At 40.8% G+C, this 2,209-nt stretch overlaps 1 protein-coding gene across 1 annotated transcript in view; it reads left to right on the top strand.

The window, feature by feature from the left end:
• DNAH12 (dynein, axonemal, heavy chain 12) overlaps nucleotides 1-2,209 on the top strand; it is a 261,319-nt gene that overhangs the window by 9,340 nt on the left and 249,770 nt on the right. Inside the window, exon 2 of the mRNA XM_011998427.1 lies at nucleotides 973-1,175. Coding sequence (XP_011853817.1) covers nucleotides 1,006-1,175 — 170 coding nt within the window. The 5' untranslated portion in view covers nucleotides 973-1,005. The remainder of the gene's footprint in view (nucleotides 1-972; nucleotides 1,176-2,209) is intronic.

The raw sequence follows: 2,209 nt of genomic DNA on the forward strand, positions 1-2,209 counted from the left end.
TTGGCCAGGCTGGCTCGAACTCCCGACCTCAGGTGGTCTGCCCGCCTCGGCCTCCCAAAGTGCTGGGATTACAGGCGTGAGCCACCGCGCCTGGCCCACAGTAAAATTTTTGAGCATTTACATGACATTTTTAGATTTGCCGTGCATTAAGTATGCCTATTTTTTGCTTGATCATAGCATCACTTTCTTGGAAGGCAGCAAGACTAAGATATCATATTGATGTTTAAGAACATTAATAATTGGCTGGGCGCAGTGGCTCACGCCTGTAATCCCAGCACTTTGGGAGGCCGAGGCGGGCAGATCATCTAAGGTCAGGAGTTCGAGACCAGCCTGGCCAACAAGGTGAAACCCTGTCTCTACTAAAAATAAGAAAAAGTAGATGGGCGTGGTTGTGCGCCTGTAGTCCCAGCTACTCGGGAGGCCGAAGCAGGAGAACTACTTGAACCTGAGAGGTGGAGGTTACAGTGAGCCAAGATCACGCCATTGCACACCAGCCTGGGCGACAGAGCAAGACTCTGTCTCAAAACAAAAACAAAACAACAACAAAAAAAAAACACAAACCATTAATGATGTTAAATATCAGCTTTTACTGGGAAGGGGATCATCCCTTAACAACTGGATTTGTGGTGGTGGTGGTGGTGGTGGTTTGCATCTAGGGAAAATTTTGAACCCAGAATGTTAGAGCTGTAGGGATATTTACAGAGCATCTAATTCAATTCCTTAATTTCATCCATTAGGAAACAAGCCCTAAAGGGGAACTGACTGGCTCATTGCTTCATAAGTGGGTTGTAGAGTTCTAACAGGAATCCCTGCCAACTTACCTCAACTGTCATTCTTTAGACTAATGCCATACTTGGGAGGAAGATCCAAAAGTGTCTAGAATTTTATTTTTGGCATTAATATGTTAGATATGTTATGAATATATCGAGGCTTGCTGACATAATAATGGCTTTGTGAACTTTTTCTCCTCAGAGTACAGAGTATTTTAATTTTTGGGAGATCAAGATGTCAGATGCAAACAAAGCTGCCATTGCAGCAGAAAAGGAAGCTCTGAACTTGAAGTTATCCCCCATTGTCCATCTCCCAGAAAACATAGGCGTTGATACACCAACACAAAGTAAGCTGCTAAAATACAGAAGATCCAAGGAGCAACAGCAGAAAATTAATCAGTTAGTGTAAGTAGCATATTAGTAGATAATTCTTGCTTGGAATCCAAGTAAAATGATTAGTGTTCATATTCCCATAAAAAGTTTTAACTGTGGAGGTTGTTCATGGGTAAAATACTATTTTCAAGTTAATTAGAAAAACAATTGAAAAGTAGTTGTAATGGTAGCAAATATTATACACTGTACACCGACAGACATTGTTCTTATCGCCTGTACTTCTTACAACAGTCCTATAAGGTAGGTACTATTGTTAGCTCCATTTTTTACATGAGTAAACTGAGGTATAGAGAATTTAAGTAACTTGCCTAAGGTTGCACAGCTGGGATTTGGACCTGGTTGGTCTGGTTCTAAAGTTCACATTCTTTAAGCACCACACTATTCCTCCTCTCAATGTATTATAACCATACTGATCCCTGAAAGTAAAATCAAATAACTGAACCTCTACAATTTGAACAAAGAGTTAATAAAATATCTTGAAACTACTTATATTTGAAATTTTTTTTGCTACAAAAGGAAACATAGTTCAACATCCTACTCACCCCCAACCCCCGATTTAGTGGAAATTAAAGATAATTTAGGTACCTGCTGCCAAAGGCTGTGATGAGGTTGGTTCAGTTCAATTAGTTACTGAGAATTTCTGAGACACCTGATTCTGCTGGTTTCTAGGGATAAATAAAAATACATGGATTTCATTTACAAAATTCCAAGCCAACACTTAAACTATAAAATGAGAATTTTCTCTCTGGTGGATTTCTGTTTCCCTTTCTACATTCTCTTTCCTTTCTTGGTTGGCCTCATTTAAAAACATTTTTTGCAGCTAAGTATCGTTGCCAATTTAATAATTTTAATTTTTGCTAATTTTACTTTCCTTACAATTAAGCAGGTCTATTTTTTTTTTTTTGAGACGGAGTGTCGCTCTGTCGCCCAGGCTGGAGTGCAGTGGCCGCATCTCAGCTCGCTGCAAGCTCTGCCTCCCGGGTCTACGCCATTCTCCTGCCTCAGCCTCCCGAGTAGCTGGGACTACAGGCGCCCGCCACCTCGCC

The sequence above is a fragment of the Mandrillus leucophaeus genome, unplaced genomic scaffold (assembly GCF_000951045.1).
Source record: "Mandrillus leucophaeus isolate KB7577 unplaced genomic scaffold, Mleu.le_1.0 Scaffold57, whole genome shotgun sequence".
NCBI lineage: Eukaryota > Metazoa > Chordata > Mammalia > Primates > Cercopithecidae > Mandrillus > Mandrillus leucophaeus.